At 43.7% G+C, this 17316-nt stretch overlaps 1 protein-coding gene across 1 annotated transcript in view; it reads right to left on the bottom strand.

Annotated features, from left to right (window-relative positions):
• Positions 1-17316, bottom strand: part of TTN (titin) — a 238731-nt gene that overhangs the window by 167148 nt on the left and 54267 nt on the right. The window contains exons 45-79 of the mRNA XM_055812704.1: positions 16673-17236; positions 15932-16213; positions 15555-15833; positions 14908-15186; positions 14530-14808; positions 14118-14405; positions 13719-13997; positions 13337-13618; positions 12954-13232; positions 12565-12843; positions 12192-12470; positions 11785-12072; positions 11406-11684; positions 10989-11270; positions 10582-10860; positions 10160-10438; positions 9776-10054; positions 9362-9649; positions 8886-9164; positions 8396-8677; positions 7526-7804; positions 7135-7416; positions 6344-6622; positions 5931-6218; positions 5446-5724; positions 5066-5344; positions 4685-4963; positions 4294-4581; positions 3874-4161; positions 2717-2998; positions 1755-2033; positions 1358-1639; positions 934-1212; positions 526-813; positions 23-301 (exon numbers count right to left, since the gene is read on the bottom strand). Of these exons, the coding sequence (XP_055668679.1) occupies positions 23-301; positions 526-813; positions 934-1212; positions 1358-1639; positions 1755-2033; positions 2717-2998; positions 3874-4161; positions 4294-4581; positions 4685-4963; positions 5066-5344; positions 5446-5724; positions 5931-6218; positions 6344-6622; positions 7135-7416; positions 7526-7804; positions 8396-8677; positions 8886-9164; positions 9362-9649; positions 9776-10054; positions 10160-10438; positions 10582-10860; positions 10989-11270; positions 11406-11684; positions 11785-12072; positions 12192-12470; positions 12565-12843; positions 12954-13232; positions 13337-13618; positions 13719-13997; positions 14118-14405; positions 14530-14808; positions 14908-15186; positions 15555-15833; positions 15932-16213; positions 16673-17236 (10134 nt within the window). The remainder of the gene's footprint in view (positions 1-22; positions 302-525; positions 814-933; positions 1213-1357; positions 1640-1754; positions 2034-2716; positions 2999-3873; positions 4162-4293; positions 4582-4684; positions 4964-5065; positions 5345-5445; positions 5725-5930; positions 6219-6343; positions 6623-7134; positions 7417-7525; positions 7805-8395; positions 8678-8885; positions 9165-9361; positions 9650-9775; positions 10055-10159; positions 10439-10581; positions 10861-10988; positions 11271-11405; positions 11685-11784; positions 12073-12191; positions 12471-12564; positions 12844-12953; positions 13233-13336; positions 13619-13718; positions 13998-14117; positions 14406-14529; positions 14809-14907; positions 15187-15554; positions 15834-15931; positions 16214-16672; positions 17237-17316) is intronic.

The raw sequence follows: 17316 nt of genomic DNA, 5'->3' as shown, positions 1-17316 counted from the left end.
ACACCCACACCCACACACACACCTTTAACAAAGAGTTGGGTTGTGCATGAGGCACTGCCAGCATCATTTGTGACCACACAGGCATAGTCCCCACTGTGGTCTGGCTCCACGTTGTACAGCTGCAGCTGTGCCATAGACTCATCCAGGGAGATCGAGCAGTTGCTGTCCGGCACCAGCTCCCTGATGCCTCGGAACCAGGTCACTTTGAAGGGGGTACTGCCCTTGATATAGCTGGTGAATGTCACGCTTGATCCAGGCAAAACTTCCTGGGGATCAGGTATCTTCACAAAAGAAGGTGGTTCTAAGGATCATGCAAAGAAGTGAAGAGGGATAAAGATGTTAATAGGAGAGTGTCTACAGGAGAGGAAAACTGGAGCAGGTCCCAGTCAAAAAAAAAAAAAAAAAAGAGAGAAAGAGGGAGAAAACAGAAAAAAACATAAAAAAGAAACCATGGGAAACCAGAGGGAAGGGAGAGAAAAGGGAAGAAGAATTTTGTTGAAGGGGCTGTAGTATTCTTCCACTGACCTTGTACAGTCAGGAAGGCACTGCATTCATCAGATCCAGCCACATTGGCTGCCACACAGGTATAAGGCCCTGTGTCTGTGACATCCAGGTCATTCAGCTTCAAAGCACAAACGTTATCCAAGAAGGAGATTTCATATTTTTCTCCACTAACAATCTCATTCCCATCCTGAAACCAGGCCACAGATATGGGGGAGGTGCCAGACACTTTGCATTCCAGAAGCACTGAGGATCCCAGCACCCCATTTGTTTCCTTGAGTTTTCTTGAGAATGAAGGAGGAACAAGACGATCTAAGAAGGACAGGGCAGAAGAATAGAAAGAACAGTGCTGGGTTTTTTTTTCAGGGAGAAGGAAAAAGGGAAAAAGCTTCCTTTAAAGACAAACATGAACAACAAAGATATAGAGCTGACCTGAAACATCAACTGAAGAAGTGCAGCTGCTGTCCCCCACCTCATTGTGCACCTCAAAAGTATACAAGCCTCTGTCTCCACTGTCCGCAGAAAAGACTTTCAAAGTGGATATGTTGTTGAAAAAAGTAATTTGGTATTTGCGGTCACTCCTTAGTTCTCTGCCATCTTTATACCACCTGGTGACAAGTTCAGGTGTTCCTCCTACTTTGCACTCCAAGGTAAAAGGATTGCCAGCCATTACTGTGATTGGCTCGGTCCTCTCTAAGATGACTGCTGGTTCTGAAATAGGAAGGGAGGGGTCAGTGTGTCACCAGGAAATCTACCCGCAAACTAATGAGCACAGGATATAAGCAGTTAACAAAGGCTTGTAGAGGCAATTGAGCAAGCTTTAAGACATAGTATCTGTGAAGTAGGCTATACCCACCTAGGACTTGTAAAAAGGCAGAGCACTCCCGCATGCCAGCATCATTTTTGATCTGACAGATGTATTTCCCCACATCAGCTCCCTCTGCACTGGCAATCTCAAGAGTTGCAATGTTGTCCATAAACCACATCTGGACATTTTCACTCTCCCTAATAACTTCACCCTTGTCCTTGAGCCAGACAACAGAAATTGGTGGGGATCCTTCCACCACTGCCTGCAGGGCTGTTGGCTCCCCGACGAAGATTGCAGTGTCACTCAGCTTCTTGGTAAAGCGTGGGGGTTCTGACGGCAAAAACACGGCAGAGGAGGGTTAATTACACATGCCTGCTTGGAAGAGGGACAACCAGGGTATCAGAAAAAGAGGGCTGTGATGCTGTTAATCCTTTAGCATACAAACCTTTGAATTTCACCGGGCAGGTGCAAGTGTCGCTTCCCACCTCATTCATAGCTTTGCATTGATATTCTCCAGTATCTTGAGATTCCAGATTGAGAATATGAAGGCTGGCAACGGAATGCTTTGCTGTCACTTTGAATTTCTTGCTGCTCCTGACCTGCCTCCGGTCCTTGAACCAAGCCACCTCAAAGGGTGGAGTCCCTGCTATCTCACACTGGAGGATAACATCTGAGCCTTTAAGTGTGTCCACAGGGCTTGGCACTTTGCTAAAAACAGGTGGTTCTATAAAAAAAGAATCACATCATAATGTGTGAGTCTGCTTCCCCGGGTGGATTTCTGGATAGTAGCAGGAGGAAACATATTCAGGAAGGGGACCTATACTTATTCTTGTATCCCCAAATTTAGCTTCCAAATAAGTGGCATCACCTCTAAAAAAATCTGTTTGGAGTCAGTGCTCAGTGCCCCTCCCCAAAAGCAACTCTCCCCTCTTTCCAGGACCACATTCCAGCTTCCCCCGCCTCTTCCCAGTCTTTAAAGCTACCATCAGCAAGACTTAGCAACACAGCCTCCTCTTCCGTCTTAAATTTCATTCCTGTCAGAATCACTGGGTATAAAGAGGAGGTAGAGGGATGGCTGCAAAATACGCCCAGCTCCCCCACCATGGCTGGTGTTCCACTCTAGTTCATGCTGCCCTTGTGATCTGACAAGCTTGCCTTATTCAGCTTGCAACTGGTTCAAATGGGAAGAGAAGGGAATGGCTGCACAGTGCTGAACACCCACCACAATTTCCTGCTTGGTCTCCGCTGCTTAAACACAGAGGTATTTGAATGTGAGAGCACCTGGAGAGACACTGCCCCAGCAGCCACCAACTGCCATAGCAGCAGCTCCCTGTCCAGGGGTATGTGCTGCTGGGACTGGGCCTGGAAACCAGGGATTCTAGTGGTGTGTGGAGCCATGCTGCTAACCTTTCACTGTGACTGAAGTGCTGCAGCTGGCTGTGCCAGCAGAGTTATGGGCTTCACATATGTAATCGCCGGCATCTTCAGTGTTGGCATCCAAGATGGTTAGCATTGCCATGGAGTCTACAAAGGACACGTGGAGCCTGTCGCTTGCCTGGAGTGCCTGATCATTTTTGTACCACATGGTTCTGATCTCTGGTGTGCCACTGATTTTACATTCAAGTTGCACTGTGTCCCCTTGCTTCACAAACCGTAGAGCTTCAGGCTTCTTGACAAACTTGGGAGGTTCTGCAGAACAGAGTAAGTATGTAAAGAGTGACTGTATACCTGTTTGCCGTGTAAAATCTACAGCATTGAGCAAGACTTATGGGGAGCACAAGAGTATTGGGGCACAACAAAGTAAGCTTGCTACAGCAGCTGGCTACATCTCCAGCAAGAGTTTCCTCTCAAGGAAAGATGCAAGACAGAGAAAAGAAGGCAAAGACAACTAAAACTATGTTCTGCTAACTCTGGAGCCTGCTGCGTCAGACACCTGGAGCTGTAAAAACCACAAGAAGAATGACTGCTCCACTCAAGGGAAATTTTGCTGTTACATTTGAGGCACAAAAATATTCCCAGGCCAGCATGAAAGATTTGACAAGCCCTTCATTCCCAGACGCAGCAGAAACACGGTAGGGATAGTTTCACTTGCTTACACATCTTTAAAACATATTTCTGCATGAAGAACTTAAGTGATTCATTATCTAGATTAAATCAGCGATTCAGTTGAAAACCTTCAGCAAATCTGAGCCACCAATGCTGGCCTACAAATGCAAGGTAGTTCTATTTACCATATCATTTTCCATATAGTAATTGCTGTGTATGAATACCACTGTGATTGTAGTTTAAGCAGTAATGACAAAGTAAAATACAGGGTGAGTGAAACTCTCCAGACAGTTTCACAAGAGGACCATTCCCCTTGGAGATTTTGTGGGCACACAAGGCTTCTAGTGCCACACAGTATGATAGGAAAAGCTCACTACACGGTATATGTCTGCTTTCCAGAAAGCTACTTTCTATGTATCTCCAGACTGTAAAGGGTGGAAGATGAGACTCAGTAACAAAGAGTTCTCTTAACCCAAGAAAAAGAGAACACACAAATGAAGGCAACTTAACCTTAATACCTTTGACACTGAGTTGGGCTGAGCAAAAGTCTTTCCCAGCTTCATTACTAGCTTGGCAAGTGTATTGGCCAGAATCTCCTTTACCAACTCTGAGCACTCGAAGGTGAGCTATGTTGGCTACAAATGTAATATTGAAGTTTCCTCCAGTTCGGATCTCCCGGCCATCCTTGGACCAGGTGATGTGTATTGGCTGGGCTCCAGTAACATGGCATTCAAAGTCAGCACTTTCTCCAAAAGGCACATCAATAGATTCTGGTTTGGTGTCAAAGACTGGTGCTTGCTTGGGTTCTAGAGACACAAGAAAACCACATAACACTTAGACCTCATGAAAAAGCTGATCCAACATCCAGGTACCATCACATGCATGAAATGGGAAGGAGGAGCCCATGATCCAGGCAAAAGTTTTGTAAGCCAACACACCTGCCACTGTGAGCCTAGCACTTGAGGTGGCAGTGCCTACAGCATTGCTGGCTGTGCAGGAGTACTGCCCAGTGTGATTCATCTCAGTTCGCACCAGCTGCAGCACTGCAACGTTATCTACAAAGGATGTGTGCAGATTGTGGTCATCACTTAGCAGCACACCATCTTTATGCCAAGTCACAGTAATAGGTTCTGAGCCATTGAGACGACACATAAATTTAAGGGGTAAACCAACAGGGTGCTCGATGTCCTTTAATTTTCTTGCAAAGGAAGGTGGCCGTTTGCGTTCTAGAAGAAAGCAAGTAAAGGATAAATATACCCCAGGAAGCAATTTTTTTTATAGTTTTGCAAGAGAAAAAGAATTTGTAGAAAACTAATATAAAATCATCACCTTGAACTGTTAAGAGAGCCTTTGTAGATGCAGTTCCTACACTGTTTTCTGCCTTGCAGATATATTCTCCACTGTCGTTGCTAACCACTTTGTTGAAAATAAGTGTAGCAACATTGTCTTTAAAGAACACTTTGTACTCAGGAGTAGACCTGAGCTTGCTATCACCTTTGTACCAAGACACAGTGATTTCTGGTGTTCCAGCAACACGGCATTGCAACGTTGTATAATCCCCAACTGACACCTCAAGAGGTTCCAGGTGTGTAACAAAATAGGGAGGTTCTAAAACAGAGAAGCAATTAGAAAGACTCATTATAGTGCCAGGCCTTGGTAAGCATACACTTGAAAGAACAGGGAAGAAAAAGAACCAAAGTGAGCACACACCTAGGGTAGAGACTACAGCCTCACAAACATCTTTTCCTGCCTCATTTTCAACATGGCAAGTGTATCCTCCTGCATCTTCTTTGGTGCTGTCAAGTATTTCCAGGATGCAAGATTTCTCTGTGGTGGTGATGCTACACCTCTGAGACTGAGCGATAGTGTGGCCATTCTTCTTCCACGTTACAGAGATGGGCAGGCTGCCAGTGTAAGTGCCCTCCAGGATGATGGGCTTGCCAGGCTCCACATACTGATCGCTCAGTTTCTTCACAAAGACAGCTGGCTCTATTGAAAGGTAAGAAGTCACAAATGTTGAGAACATAAGGGCAAATGGAGGGAAGGAAACAATATTTTAAGGTAAATAGAGAGACGCTATCTTCACAAACCTTTTACTGTAAGGTGTGTTGTACAATTTGCCCTGCCAGCATCATTAGTGACAAGACAAGTGTACTCTCCGCTTTGGAGAGGAGTTACGTCAAATAGCTCAAGCTCGACAGTGGAGTCCTCTAAGTAGATATTGCATTTGTCCCCTGGCACAAGCTCATTGGCCCCTCTAAACCAGTTCACCTTAAAAGGAGGAGTTCCTCTGATAACACATGTAAAAGTGATGCTTGTGCCTGGCAAGACATCCAGAGGCTCTGGTGTTGTCTCAAAAGAAGGTGGTTCTAAACACACAAGAGAAAAAGAGAGGTAAGACAGGTTGCTACAGCATAACCCTGGTATTTCCATACACCAACTGAAGACAAAGAACAAAATCTCTATTTTCCAGTCAATAATTGTTCCTGAGTATATTTACAAAAGACCATAGGCAATTTCAAAAGAGAAAGAGAAAAGAATAGCTCAGAGGGCTTTCTGACCATCATATACTGACCTTGTACAGTCAATACAGCACTGCATTCATCTGAACCAGCTACGTTGGTAGCTTTGCAGGTGTAAGTTCCAGTATCTGAGTCACTTAGTGAATTCACTTCTAAAATACATAGGTTATCTGAAAAGGAGATTTGATGTTTTTCCCCATTAACTAACTTAAGTCCATTTCGGAACCAGGTAACAGAAATAGGAGGTGAACCCGACACCTTGCATTCCAGCAATGCTGAGGAACCCAGGACACAAGGGGTTTCCTTTAATTTTCTTGTGAAAGAAGGAGGAATGATTCGATCTGCATGAGAAAACATATTAAATCTATGGTTAGAGAGAAAAGGAGGGAAGGAAGTGAAGAAAGAAAAGAGAATATAACTGAACAAAAGTTTTTGTAAAAGACAGAAGACAAGCTGCCCAACCAACCTAAAACATCAACTGATGCTGTACAACTGCTCTTCCCCACGTCGTTCTGCACTGCAAAAGTGTACAATCCACCATCTTCCTTTTCTGCATCCATAATTTTAAGCGTAGATACTTTATTGAGGAATGTAATTCTGTATTTTTGGCTGCCGGTCAGCTCTTTGCCATCCTTGAACCACCCAGTGGAAAGCTCTGGCGTGCCTGCCACTTTGCACTCCAAAGTACAGGTGTCTCCTATAGTAACTCTTGTTGACTCTGCTTTCTCTACAATGACTGCAGGCTCTGGAAGGAAAGATGGGTAATGTGTAGTGAAAACAGGATTTGGTCAGTACTAGCTGTAATTATTATAGCACTGTGAGATGGGGCTTACACATTTGATACTAAGGATGTCTCAATTTGCTGGACTGAGGAATTTTTTCAGCTCTGTTTTTTCCACCCTTTATTCTACCCTAAACTGAAGATTTCAGATGCTCTCCAAACTGAAGTAAAAATATTTTTAAGCTCCTAGGAGAAAAAAAGCAACTTTCTGTCCCTCTCCAAGCAGGTGTGAGCAGAAGAGGACTTAGAAATGCAGTCAACTGTATCCCATCACACTGTAGAGGCCTGTGGTTTCTTCCACCTTTATCCCCAGACAACTGGAAATAAGGAACCTGATTACTGCTTGTTGGGAACACAAAAATTCTCTGTTTTGATTGTTTTGAACTCAGGGACATAAGCAAAGCACACAGCTGGTACTAATTAGCCAAGTTCCTAATTTTAAAAAAATGGTTTATGAACTTGTGCTTTTTACCAACCTAGAATAGTTAAGGTAGCCATGCACTCGCGACTTCCAGCATCATTTCTGATCTGACAGATGTATTTTCCAGCACTGCTTGTCTCTGTGCGCAAAAATTGTAAAGTTGCAATATTTTCCATAAATGTGATCTTCGTGTTTTCACTTTCTCTAATAATTTCATCTTTGTCTTTAAGCCACTGCACAGAAATTGGCTGGGAGCCCTCCACTCTTGCTTGTAACTCTACTGGTTCACCAACCACAACAGTCACGCTGTTTATTTTAGTCAAGAATTTTGGTGGCTCTGAAGAAGAAATATGCAGTTACAGTAAGTACTCACAGTATCTAAGTAAAGAAGAGCAATGCAGTACCATTGGGAGCACTGCAGAAGGCATATTGTGCCAATACTTTACCTTTCAGCTTCACAGTGCAAAAACAAGTGTCACTTCCTACATCATTCTGTGCTTTGCACTGATATTCACCAACATCTGCAGCTTCAACATTGAGAATGTGAACGCTTGTATGGTAATTTTTGGCTGTAACCTTATACTTCTTACTACTGCGGATTTGTCTCCTGTCTTTGTACCAGGTTACATCAAAAGGTGGTGTTCCTGAAATCTCGCATTCCAGGCTAACCTCAGTTCCTTTGAGCATGTCTTCTGGAGAAGGCTTCCTGCTAAAGACAGGAGGTTCTAACAAGGGAAGAAAGGAACATTTTTAGAAAGGAGTCTGGAGTTATTTAGCCAACAAACAGTTTACTGACACCTGCTTCTACACAACAAGACTGCTGAGAAAATCAACAGAATGGGCAAGGACTTTCCTCATTTTCTGGGCACATTATGAAATGATCTTGCAGGTAGGTAAGCATTCAGAGCTTTTAGCTTCTCTGTACAAAAGGTAAATGGAGGGGTGACCCTTGGCAAAGAGGATACGGGTCTCATTTAGCTGGTAATAGTGTCAAATACAGGGTGTAAAACCGACAGTGATCAGTTTGGGTCTGTTTTTCTTTGTATTTCAGCTTCTTTATACAACAATTTCCACTATGATATATGTCTTGGATGTTGACAATCATAGAACTGGCAAACACCTAGCTTAGGACTCATCTGCATTAAGAACATCTCTTTTGTGTGGGCACTGGCAGAGGGGGCATCAAGGAACAAATATGACATGAAAAAAAAGACAGTCCTGAAATGATAAACAAATCTAATGTTCCTGAAGATTCCCAAGGGATAAAACCACCAGCGAAAAATAGGATGGAGTCAGAGAACAAAAGGACAGCTAACCTTTCACTGTGACTTTGGTACTACAACTGGCCTTGCCGGCGGGGTTGTGAGCTTCACAGATGTAGTCACCACTCTCATCAGTGCTGAGATGATTCATTTCAAGCACAGCCACAGAGTCAATGAATGATGTCCGGAATTTTTCACTGGCAACAATTTCATGGTCATTCCTGAACCACACCACTTTCATCTCAGGAGATCCACTTACTTTGCACTCAAGCCGGGCTGAGTCACCCTGCTTGACTACTTTTGCCACCTCTAGCTTCTTAGCAAACTTGGGTGGTTCTAAAAAACCAAAAAAGTGGGGTCAGAAAGGTCTGAATTAACACTGGAAAGAAAAGACAAGGGAAAAGAGCCAAACAACTGTGGGTTGCAAACACAGGGTAAGGAATTCACTTGGCGGTATATCAAAGATCACTGAGGTGGGCTTGGCAAAAAAAGAAAGAAAAGAAATAGATGAAAAGACTGCAACACAACAAGAAAGAGTGCACACCTGTTACCATCAACGTTGTAGTGCAAGAGTCACTGCCAACGTCATTTGAAACGTGGCAAGTGTAGTGCCCACTCCTAGAAGTATCCACTGAATAGAGGGTTAAGAACCCAGTTGACCCTTCAATCCCAATGAAACAAGTTGGACCAGATACAAGTTCTAAGTCTTCTTTGAACCACTTTACTGTAAAGGGTGGTGTTCCTTTTAGTACGGCCTTAAACTCCACTGTGGACTCTGGGATGACTTGCTGGCTTTCAGGCTTTACTAAGAAGCTTGGTGGTTCTGCAGTTTTTAAGAAAAAATAAATACTCAGTTACATCACAAATGCTGAAGAATGAAGAAAATCAGTGAGGTAAGCATGGAGACCAAGTTTTCAGCATTCATATTAAGAGGTGTAAGAGTGGCATGTTACCATAAGATTTAAGACATTTTCCCAGCATCTATCACAAATAAGAAGTAGTAGTAAAAGAGTTTCAAACCTTTCACAGTCAGGACAGCACTGCAAGAATCATTCCCAGCAACATTAGAGACACTGCATGTATAATTTCCACTGTCTTCCAGCTCTAGATTAGCAATCTCGAGTGACATAGTGTTCTCATGGCACAGGCTTCTATATTTTGCACTGTCAGTTATCTCTTTTCCATCCTTAAACCATTTTGCAGTAATAGGGAGTGACCCAGAGACTTTGCACTCCATTTGGATAGAAGATCCCAGAACAGTATCCTTTTTGGTTAGCTTTTTGATAAATGCAGGAGGAATTGATTGATCTGTCCAACAGAAAAAATGGCAAAACCATACTGGTTACCTTCTTGCTTATCTTTCACAAACATATATTGTTATTTTTTCACTCCCTCTCTGCTGGACTAGCGAATTTGCCAAATGACAATACAAACCTAGCACAGTCAGAACAGCTTCACAGGTGTTACTTCCGAAGTCATTTTCAACCTTAAAACTGTATGTACCACTATCCTCCTTTGATACAGGCTCAATCCTGAAACTGGCCACGTTGTTTTCAAAGCTCATTGTGTAGTATCTACTGGGCAGGAGCTGTTTGCCATCTTTGTACCATCTTATTCGGAGCTCTGGTGTCCCAGCCACAGTACACTCCAAAGTCACGGGGTCTCTTTCAGTGACTTTAAGTGATTTAGCCTTTTCTATGATCCGTGCAGGCTCTGAGGTATAAAGTGTATAAAAATGGCAGTTAGCTACACAGATAGGGGACTGACTTTCCAAATACTTATCAAGGATGAGCTTAAAGGGTTACACCTTGTACACACCTTGTACAAAAAGCAAAGCAAAGCACTTCTCCACACCAGACTCATTCTTTGCCTGGCAGGTGTATCTCCCTCTATGGCTGAGGTCGACACTGGTAAGTTTCAGTGTGGCCACGTTGTTCTCAAAAGTAATCTGGTGGTGCTCATCATCTTCCAGTACTTTCTCATCTTTTATCCATGACACAGATAAGGGTTGAGCACCTGCTATGACGCACTGGAAGACTGCAGTACCTTTCAAAATGCTAGTGACGTTCTCCAGCTTCTTGATGAATGATGGTGGTTCTGTGATGTGAGGTTTTGTTTGTTGTTTGGAAGAGAAGTCATGGAAAGGGAAGAGGGGAAAGAGAGACCATGTGAAGTCACCCTAGACACTACAGTTTAGCTAGGGGATGAAATATTTCAGGTATGCTTCCTACAGGACTGACCTTTCAAGCTGAGCCTTGTGCTGCAAGAACAGCTCCCACCTTCATTTGATACAATACACTGATATTCACCAACATCTGAGGCATCACAGTTAGTCACGTTAAGAGTAAATACTGATTCTTTGGTGGAGATGGCATATTTCTTGCTGCTGAACATCTCCTTATTGTTCTTCAGCCACTTCACCTCAAATGGAGGAGTACCAGTCACCTCACACTCGAGTGTGGCCTCCAAACCCTTCACTACCTCGGTGGGACTCAACTCTCGAACAAACGTTGGAGGCTCTACAAAGAAGAATGAGGGGAGAGCAGACAGTAACCTTGAAAGCTTTTGAGGGGAGAAGAAGTCTCCCCTGCTCTATCACCCCAGCTGTGTGGCATAGCTGGATGATGACAAGATGTTAAAAACCAACCTTTCACTTTCAGTTCGACGCTGCAGCTCTCACTACCTGCATCATTGTGGGCTTCACAAACATAAATCCCACTATCCAACACTCTGGCCTGAGTGACTTTCAAAGTGGCTAAACCATCTATGAAGGAGATGCCATACTTAGCTTGGTCAGTCACTTCATTCCCATCCAGGTACCATGTGACGTGGATCTCTGGTGTGCCTACTACCTGGCACTCAAAAGTGGTGGACTGTCCTTCACGCAAGGCTACTACAGAAGTTGGCATCTGAATAAATCTGGGGGGCTCTAGAAGATGGACAGAAAAGGTGAGTCTTTATAATACTCAAGGTGGTTTAAAGAAATACAAGGGTTTCCTACCCCCTCCCCCAAAACTGCACAGAAAAATCAGAACTACAAAGATAAGAACATTGGGTCGCACACCTTTTACAAACAAAGCCGCTTTGCTCGTTGCAGTCCCCACATCATTGCTTATCTGGCAAGTGTAGTTCCCGGAGTCAGATGTCCTAGCTGAGAAGAGCTCCAGTACACTAGATGTGTCATCCTTCCAGACAGATCTATTGGCTCCAGAGAGGAGCTCCTGACTGTCTTTAAACCACTTTATCTGCAGAGGTGTAGATCCTTTCACCAGTGCTTTGAACTGAACCCTAGCATTGGGCACAACCTCTTGGGACTGGGGTTTTTCCACAAAATACGGCGGTTCTATAACATGTGAAAAGGAAGAAAGAGGATTACTCAGAGATACAGGGATTCCAAAATTACGAATTAGAAACCTAACACAAGACGAAGAAGGAGCTCAAACCTTTGACTGTTAAGAACCCACTGCACTGGTTGCTTCCTGCCTTATTTGTTGCTTCACAGGTGTAAGAGCCACTGTCTGTGCCTTCCAGATTATTGATTTCTAAAAATGCAGTATTATCATGGAAAGAGTATTTGTGCTTTTCACTTGCTGTTATTTCTTGGCCGTCCTTGTACCACTGGATACTTATAGGATGTGAACCAGACACGATGCACTCCAGGTGGACAAAAGACCCCTTTATGCTGTCCATTTTCTTGAGCTTTTTGGTGAATTTAGGTGGTATAATGAGATCTATCCAAGACAGAGTAAAAAGACAAAGTATGAAATTCAGCCTTGATTGTGGCAGATGTCAGCTGAAGAAAAAAAGATTCTGTATGTAAAAAGAATGTTAAAAGAAAGCCTATACACACCTAGGACATTAATGCTGGCAGAACAGCTACTGCTCCCAACATCATTGTGAACCTCAAAAATGTATTCCCCGCTATCTTTCTTTTCTGCATAAAGCACCTTCAGGACTGAGACAGTATCTGTAACACTGATCTTATATTTTGGGCCTAATGTCAGTTCCTTGCCATCTTTGAACCATTTGGCTGTAATATGTTTTGTTCCCGAAAATTTACACTGCAAGGTTGCTGGGTCTCCCTCAGTCACATCTATTGACACAGCCTTGTCCACAATTGTAGCCGGCTCTGTTGTAAACAAGGAAACAGAGTGTTAAGGGCATCCACAAAAATTGTAAGGGAACCATCTGAGATCACTGCAAGCCCTCAGGGTAGGACCAACCTTTGACAGTCAGCAGAGCAGAACACCTCTGAATTCCTGCCTCATTTTTAGCCTGACAGAAATACTTCCCATCGTGTTTCAGTTCAATAGACCTCACCAGAAGAGTGGCAACATTGTTCACAAAGGTCATTTTGATATTGTTGTCTTCGATCACTTCATCATTGTCTTTCAGCCAGGACACAGTGATGGGCAAGGAGCCTTTAACAGTGGCCTGAAACACCACCGTGCCCCCTCGAAGAGAACTGATGTTTTCTATCCTCTTCAAGAACTGTGGGGGCTCTAGCAGAAAGAAAGTGGCTATGTCAGTGGGGGTCTGGTGCATGACAGCATGGTATGGAAATGACACTGGGATAAGAGCATGACAGTGGTGTTCTGCACCTTGCACTAACCTTTCAGTTTGACCTCCGAACTGCAAAGGCAGCTTCCAACATCATTGGTTACTCTACACTGATACTCGCCAACATCAGAAGCATCAAACCTGAAAACGTGGAGGCTAATCAAAGCTTTCTCAATGCTTATTCTGTGCTTCTTACTGCTCCGCACAGGTTTATCATCTTTCACCCAAAACACTTCAAATGGAGGTGTGCCAAGCACCTCACACTCCAAAACCACATCAGAATCCTTCAAGACTTCCATGGATTGAAACTCCTTGCTAAAATAAGGTGACTCTACAGTGCAAAAGAGAAAGTAAAGTTTGTATTAATCATATTTTGGAAGCCTTTAAAACTGCACTGAGTTTAAAAGACACTCTGTGGCTGGATGTCACACACACCTTTGATTGTAACAACGCTACTGCAAATATCTTTTCCAGCATCATTTTTGGCCTCACAAATGTATTCCCCACTGTCTTCAGTCTCAACTTCTGTAACTTGGAGTATTGCCAAGGATTTTGCAAAAGACATCCTGTATTTGTCACTCGCTTTCAGCTCTCTATCATCCTTGAACCATGTGATTTTAATCTCAGGAGTACCAGTGACTTCACAGCTCAGCTCAGCGTATCCACCTTTCTTTACCAGATAGGTTGGCTCTAGCTTCTCCTTGAAGGCAGCAGGTTCTGTGGATTTAAGAAAAGTGTTCAGGACAAAGACAGCAGGAAAGAGTGCCACTGGGTCAATCCAGCAGCTGAAAGTTTGAAAGAGAGTAAGAATGCAAACCTTTTACAAACAAGTTTGCACTGCATGTTACTGAACCAGCTACATTTGAGACTTTGCAGGTGTATTTTCCTGAGTCTGTTGGTTTGACTGCATAAAGCTCCAAGTAACTTGCTAATGCTTCTGTCATAATGTAGCAGGCTCCTCCTGTCGCCAGCTCAGCATCACCTTTAAACCATTTCACAGTCAGTGGTGTTGTGCCTTTAAATGTGCCTTTGAAACGTACAGTTGATGCAGGCAGTACATCTTGGGACTGTGGTTCTACAATGAAGCTGGGTGGCTCTAGATTGCATTGAAAGGAAACAATTGTCAAGAGTAAGACACATGGCCTGAACTTTAGGGAAGAAAAGTATTATCACATGAAAAGTAAAACTCCAATAAATGTGAAATAAATTGCCAAACCTTTTATAAACAAAGTGCTACTGCTCTCTTTGCTACCAGCAGAGTTTGTGGCTCTGCAAATGTAGACCCCAGCATCACTTGCATCCAGGTGTTTTATTTCCAAAGATGCAGAGCCTTCTGCAAAATACACTGTGTATTTTGCACTTGAAGTGATCTCAGTGTCCTGCTTAAACCAAGAGACGGTCATTGGAAGAGAGCCTGAAATTTTGCAATCTAGGCGGCACGAGGTGCTAATGATGCTGTCAATATTCTTCAGTGGTTTAGTAAAGAAGGGAGGGAGAGTGCGATCTGTTGAGAGTGAAGAAAAGGGAAACAAACAAACACATGAGCAAAATAGGCATGCAGTTCTGCTTCTGGCCCTGTTGGACTCAGAGCAGAATAGTAGGGCTCTTTGTGAAGAGTCAGTACCAACCTAGCACAGTGAAGCTGGTAGTACAAGAGCTGATGCCCACATCATTGGATATTTCAAAGGTGTACTCGCCACTGTCCTGCATTTCGGTGGCATAAAACTTTAGCTGGGCAACGTTATTTTTAAAGCTGATCCTATATTTTTTGCTGGCAGGTAGTGGCCTTCCATCTTTGAACCATTTGGTTTTTAGCTCTGGAGTGCCTGTGACAGTGAATTCCAAAATGGCTGGTTCCCCTGCTGTTACCTGGATCATTTCAGTTTTTTCAATGATTTTGGCCGGTTCTACAACAGAATTAAATACCTGGTGTTAAAAGACAAAAGGAAATTGCTCTTCCTCTCAGGTGGGAGACAATGCAGGGATCACAGCACTCTTCCACTGACCTTTCACTGCTAGTTCACCAAAGCAAGATTGACTTCCTGCATCATTCTCAGCCACACAAGTGTATTTGCCACCAGAGCTCAGCTGGACACCAGTCATTTGCAGCATTGCTAGACCATGTTCAAATGTCACTCTCACTTTGTTATCATCTTGAATAATATCTTTGCCCTTCATCCACATCACAGAAATAGGCTCTGACCCTTTTACCACAGCCTGTAACGTAATACTGTCTCCAGCCAGAGCTGTGACATTTTCAATTTTCTTAACAAAAGATGGAGGTTCTGGTTCAAAGAAAAGAGGCAAAAAGAAATACTCAGCTGCTGTGACACCATCCCATGAAATCTGCTGCTTAAAGACAGTTTTATAAGACAGTATGTGCACTACATGGCGCAGTTCAGCTAAAGAGCAGGCAAGAAGGGCTGCATTCCCCAGCTGGGAGCTAATGCATGGCCCTTTAAGTTCAATGTCCTTCAAATTCACAGGTTTGATGACAGATAAGTATTAAGATATATGTAGAATTTTAAGAGAAGAAGATACTTTCCCTCCCCACCCTCCCTAGCCACCCACAAATCCAAGGAAAAGACATTTTAAGAAATGAGAGGCATTTGCCAATCTCTTCAGTAAGTGGAGTTTTCTCTCTCCCACTGACCTTTCAAGATGTATGTTGCACTGCACATGCACTTCCCGACTTCGTTAGCTATCACACATTCATATTCACCGACATCCGCACTATTAAATGAGGACACCTCCAGAGAAATAACAGCTTTCTGAGAGGTCAACCTGTATTTTTTACTACTGCGAATCTGTTTCTTGTCTTTGTACCAGCTAATCTCAAATGGTCCGGTCCCAGCAACCTCACACTGAAGAACGGTGTTTGTTCCCTTCACTACCTCTGCTGGTTCAAGCGTTCGGATGAAAGACGGAGGCTCTATAAAAGCAGCGAGAAAGAATTAGTCAACCATGTCCCCCAAAAAAATGAAGGGAAGGCTTTTCTCAAGAATGTGACTGGCAGCAGCAAGAACAGACCTTTGACAACTACTTCAGTGGTGCAGCTGTCACTTCCAACTTCATTTACAGCTTCACACGAGTAGCTCCCACTGTCATCAACTTTCATATCCAAAATATCTAACACAGCCACAGAATTGACAAAGGACATCCTCTGTGTGTTGCTTTCACGGATTTCCTTATTGTTCTTGAACCAAGTAACCTGGATTTCAGGAGACCCTTTGATTTTGCATTGAAGGCGTGCAGAGTCACCTGGGGTCAGTAAGTAAGACGGATCGACCTTCTTCACAAAGGATGGTGGTTCTGAAAAGGGAACGAGGAGGGGAAGAGGAGGGGAAGAGGAGGGGAAGAGGAGGGGAAGAGGAGGGGAAGAGGAGGGGAAGAGGAGGGGAAGAGGAGGGGAAGAAAAGGCTGAAATACAAAGCTTTGAAAGACTGGTTGCTAGTGCAAGAACAAAGCATGACTTCAGAAAAGATCAACATAATGTTTGCTCAGCTACAGTTCTTGTGGTTTCTGTTGCCCTCTCCATCCATCTCTCCCCTGCATGCAGGAGCAATTATTGGATCTGGCTGGTGAAAGAAATATTGAAGCAACACAGTGCACCTGAAGGCAGCAGGGGAAACAAGAGGTGAATGGACACCTGATGGCAGGTCTGAGAAGAGTTCAAAGTGTGATTTCAGCCCAAAGAAATCTTTTGCCTGCAAAAGAAGAAATGGGGACCCCAAGAAGAGCGAAGGTAAACAGCATGTAGGACTATCTTACCTCTAACAGTGACGCTGGCAGAAGAGGAGCTGCTTCCTGCCTCATTTGAGGCAGTGCACATATAATGGCCTGAATCCTTGAGCTTAGCCAGGGGAATCTCAAGTGAGGCTATTTTGTCTTCAAAGAAAATTTTATAATCTTTGCCTGGAGGGATCCTGTTTCCGTCCTTTGTCCACCCTACTGTTACTTTCCTGTCTTCATCTACCTGACATTCGAGACGTATTTTTTTATTGACTGCTGACTGCACTGACTGCAAAACTTTAATGAAGTGAGGCTTGTCTATAATGGCCATTTCAGCCTGGCAAATGTCAGCCCCAAACCTGTTGGAAGCTTTGCAAGTGTAAACCCCTCTGTCACTGGTGGTGACAGAGGAGATTTCTAATACATGTTTATTTTCCACTTTGGAGATCTTGTGGTGGTCTGAAGGTGAAATGGTTGTACCATCTTTCTGCCAGGCGATGTCGATGACTGGAGTGCCCGAAACAGTACACAGGAACTTGGCATTTTTGCCCACAAAAGTAGTGATAGATTCAGGTCTGGTAAGAAACGTTGGTGGAAGTGCTTCTGCAAAACAAAAGTGTTAAAATGTTATCGAGAGGTGAGGACCAGGGCTTACGCTCTTTCCCCACATTTGCCAGGGACAG

The sequence above is a fragment of the Falco peregrinus genome, chromosome 8, assembly GCF_023634155.1.
Source record: "Falco peregrinus isolate bFalPer1 chromosome 8, bFalPer1.pri, whole genome shotgun sequence".
Taxonomy (NCBI): domain Eukaryota; kingdom Metazoa; phylum Chordata; class Aves; order Falconiformes; family Falconidae; genus Falco; species Falco peregrinus.
Note: the sequence above shows the minus strand (reverse complement) of the source record. Positions and strands in the feature narration are given on the sequence as shown.